At 38.6% G+C, this 2,725-nt stretch overlaps 1 protein-coding gene across 1 annotated transcript; it reads left to right on the top strand.

Moving 5' to 3' along the window:
- The first annotated feature begins 1,793 nt into the window (after nt 1-1,793).
- On the top strand, nt 1,794-2,213 carry LOC133329064 (uncharacterized). Its single transcript, XM_061537562.1, has one exon. The coding sequence runs from the start codon at nt 1,794-1,796 to the stop codon at nt 2,211-2,213; it is 420 nt and encodes a 139-aa protein (XP_061393546.1).
- Nucleotides 2,214-2,725: the final 512 nt, after the last annotated feature.

Below are 2,725 nucleotides of genomic sequence, written 5' to 3'. Positions count from 1 at the left end.
CAATGTTGTACATTTCATAGGCAAATAAATTGATTTGTAGACGAGGCACGGTCATACTGTTTGGTTTATTGCTTTAACTAGCAATACCAACAACAACGTTATGTGCAATCGTCACAAAGTGACGACACATAGCAGTGGGAAATGTATTGTAGTTGTCTGTAAATGCCTTGTTGACCACGAAGTCAGGCGCCAACGAAACGAACTTCTCATTGGGGTCGTATCTCTGGTAACGTAAGAACTTCGAATTGTCACAAGAGACATTTGGGTTTGAAAGGGTTTTTTGTAAAAAAGCTATTAATAGCTTCTGGGGAGAATATCCCAACAAAAAACTAAGGGAACTGATGAGGATCAGTGGCGAGATGCGAAACTATAGTCTTCCCTGCCTTACCCCTCGGCGGACAATGCCATACATTCCCCACTAATAAATAGTAGTTTTTTATAAAAACAACAAACTGGGATTAAGCCTGACTATTTTGCAAAAACAAAATACAAATGGTATCCCAAATAACCTGCCAACACTACTGAAATTGATTTTAGAATACTTTTTTTTAATTCTTCAAAATATTACACACACACAGTCCCACATTTTATATACGACTGTGGAATATCAAGCCAATAATATGAAAAAAATTGAATAATTGTACCATGGTTCTAATTAGATACCACTAAATTTATGTCTCTTTATACATACTGTATGACATATTCGGACAGACCAAATTTAATGCATTTATTACTACTTTACTATTCTAGTAGTTCGATTCTGTAAATTTAATTTTATATTTAATATTTACTTTACATACATATATTGATTTTGTATTAATATTCTCAAAAAAAAAAAAAAACAGTAAAATCAACAAATGATAAAAAGAATAAGTACCTGGTGATTGATTGAAATGACTCCTTCAACAATTTCAATATTTGTTGAGCTGATATGAGTAATGACCATAGATGCATACCTATATAATTATATGAACGCATTTGACATCCATAATCAAATTAGCCTCCAGTTACAACATTAACTTAACTATAATCACTAATCTGCCAACACAAGTCGACGGCTATTTTCGACTGGAAATGACCGACGACAACTAAATGCTTGCCAAACACGGGCAGATGAGATTGCATAAACAAATTACACATTTTTTTCTTAAGCGTTGATCTTTTCATCTCAAGGTGCTGCTGACTCGCCAGCTTGCTCATCTCCCAACGCGTAAGCCATCGAAGAAATTCCCATTCGACAATACGAAAGTCGTTAAACTACTTGTCGAAACGAAAACAATAACAAACACAACGACAATAGCTGTCGGTCAAGAGGGAACAAAGAGTAGCTGGCAATGGGTACATGCTGAACGATTGCAGCCAGCAGTTAGCTGGCCAACACACAATGTGAATGAATGAATGGGTGAGTGAGTGAGTGAGTGAGTGACGCACCTCAGTTTGTAATTGCCAACTAAACCTACCTCACTAACCAACCATCCAGACAAAAATCCGCTAAGACGCACACACAAGACTACAGGTTGGGGCCCAAACGAAGACAACGATCAGTTGGATTGTAACACTCAAAGTTGAGAGAGCACTGCGGACGGAACTAGTAAAAATTAAAGAAGAAAGAAATACTGCGTTACGCATACGCCATTCGAATAGCCCGAAGCAACTGTCAGTATTCTGCAAGCAGTCATCAAACATTGGGATTACTTCGATTCAAATCCATTGATCGATCAATCACTTCATACTCTTGAACTCACATCGTGCATACCGACAGTCGTAAGCGTTGAAAGCACACATTTCCCATCATGCTGCATCGACTAACGGTTACAACCACATTGCTGATGTGCTTGGCGGTTTTTGTTGCTAATGCCAAGGTCATTGCTAAACCCAACAGTTTACCGCTAATCTCGCCTCCTAAGAGTGAATATAACGCACCAAGGCAGCTGATTTTGGGATCTGGCAAGGAGACCACAGCCCCCGACTTTATCCGATTGGTGGTGATGCGTTTAATCTATGGCCTGGCCACGACCATGGGTGTGGAAGAACGTTTGGAGGGTTTGTTTAATGGTGCCTTTGTGCCTCCAAATGCAGACAGTGATTTCTTCGGTTTTGGAGGTTTGGGCGGCGGCGGTGGTGACGAGGGTGGCCTCGGTGGTTTATTTAACCTCGTCGATCTGGAAGGCATCGTGGAAGGCGACAATTTATTCGATGACGGTGGCCTGTAACGCAGATTCAAATAAATTCTACAAGTCGATATCCTTATTCCGGACGCTCGAATAGAACATTTCCATCGGATTGAGGAAATCGAAGTGTTTTTCTAATTTATTTTTTAGTTTAGCTGCAATATTATTTAAGTAACTTATTCAACTATTAATTTATTTATTTATTTATAATTTTATTGTGTTAATATAGTTTGTAATAAAACGAATTCCGTTATTTTGGAGAGAATATTGAAAACAAACAAAAAATGTGAACGATATGATTATGTAAATGAGTTATGCCATATAATCTGTCATTAAAAAAATAATAATAATGCTGAAGACATGCTAAAATTAGAGCTGTTTATCACCTTCATCTTCGGCTCACCCATAAGCGTTGGTACGAAAGAAAAGGCTTGAGGGTGAACTACTTAACTGTTGGCTCAACGTCAGTGGTCATGCTTGATTCAACAATGTCGCCTAGCCTAAAACTCTCCGTCCGTACCTGCATTCGATCGATCGCCCTCCCTCAATGTCAC

Source organism: Musca vetustissima, unplaced genomic scaffold (genome assembly GCF_032173495.1).
Source record: "Musca vetustissima isolate MV318-11 ecotype Yass unplaced genomic scaffold, APGP_CSIRO_Mvet_v1 utg16045, whole genome shotgun sequence".
NCBI lineage: Eukaryota > Metazoa > Arthropoda > Insecta > Diptera > Muscidae > Musca > Musca vetustissima.
This window is presented reverse-complemented; position numbering and strand designations above follow the sequence as displayed.

Bases quoted from the DNA above. Each gene is read 5' to 3' on its own strand.
- LOC133329064 (XM_061537562.1), top strand. From the start codon at position 1,794: ATGCTGCATCGACTAACGGTTACAACCACATTGCTGATGTGCTTGGCG.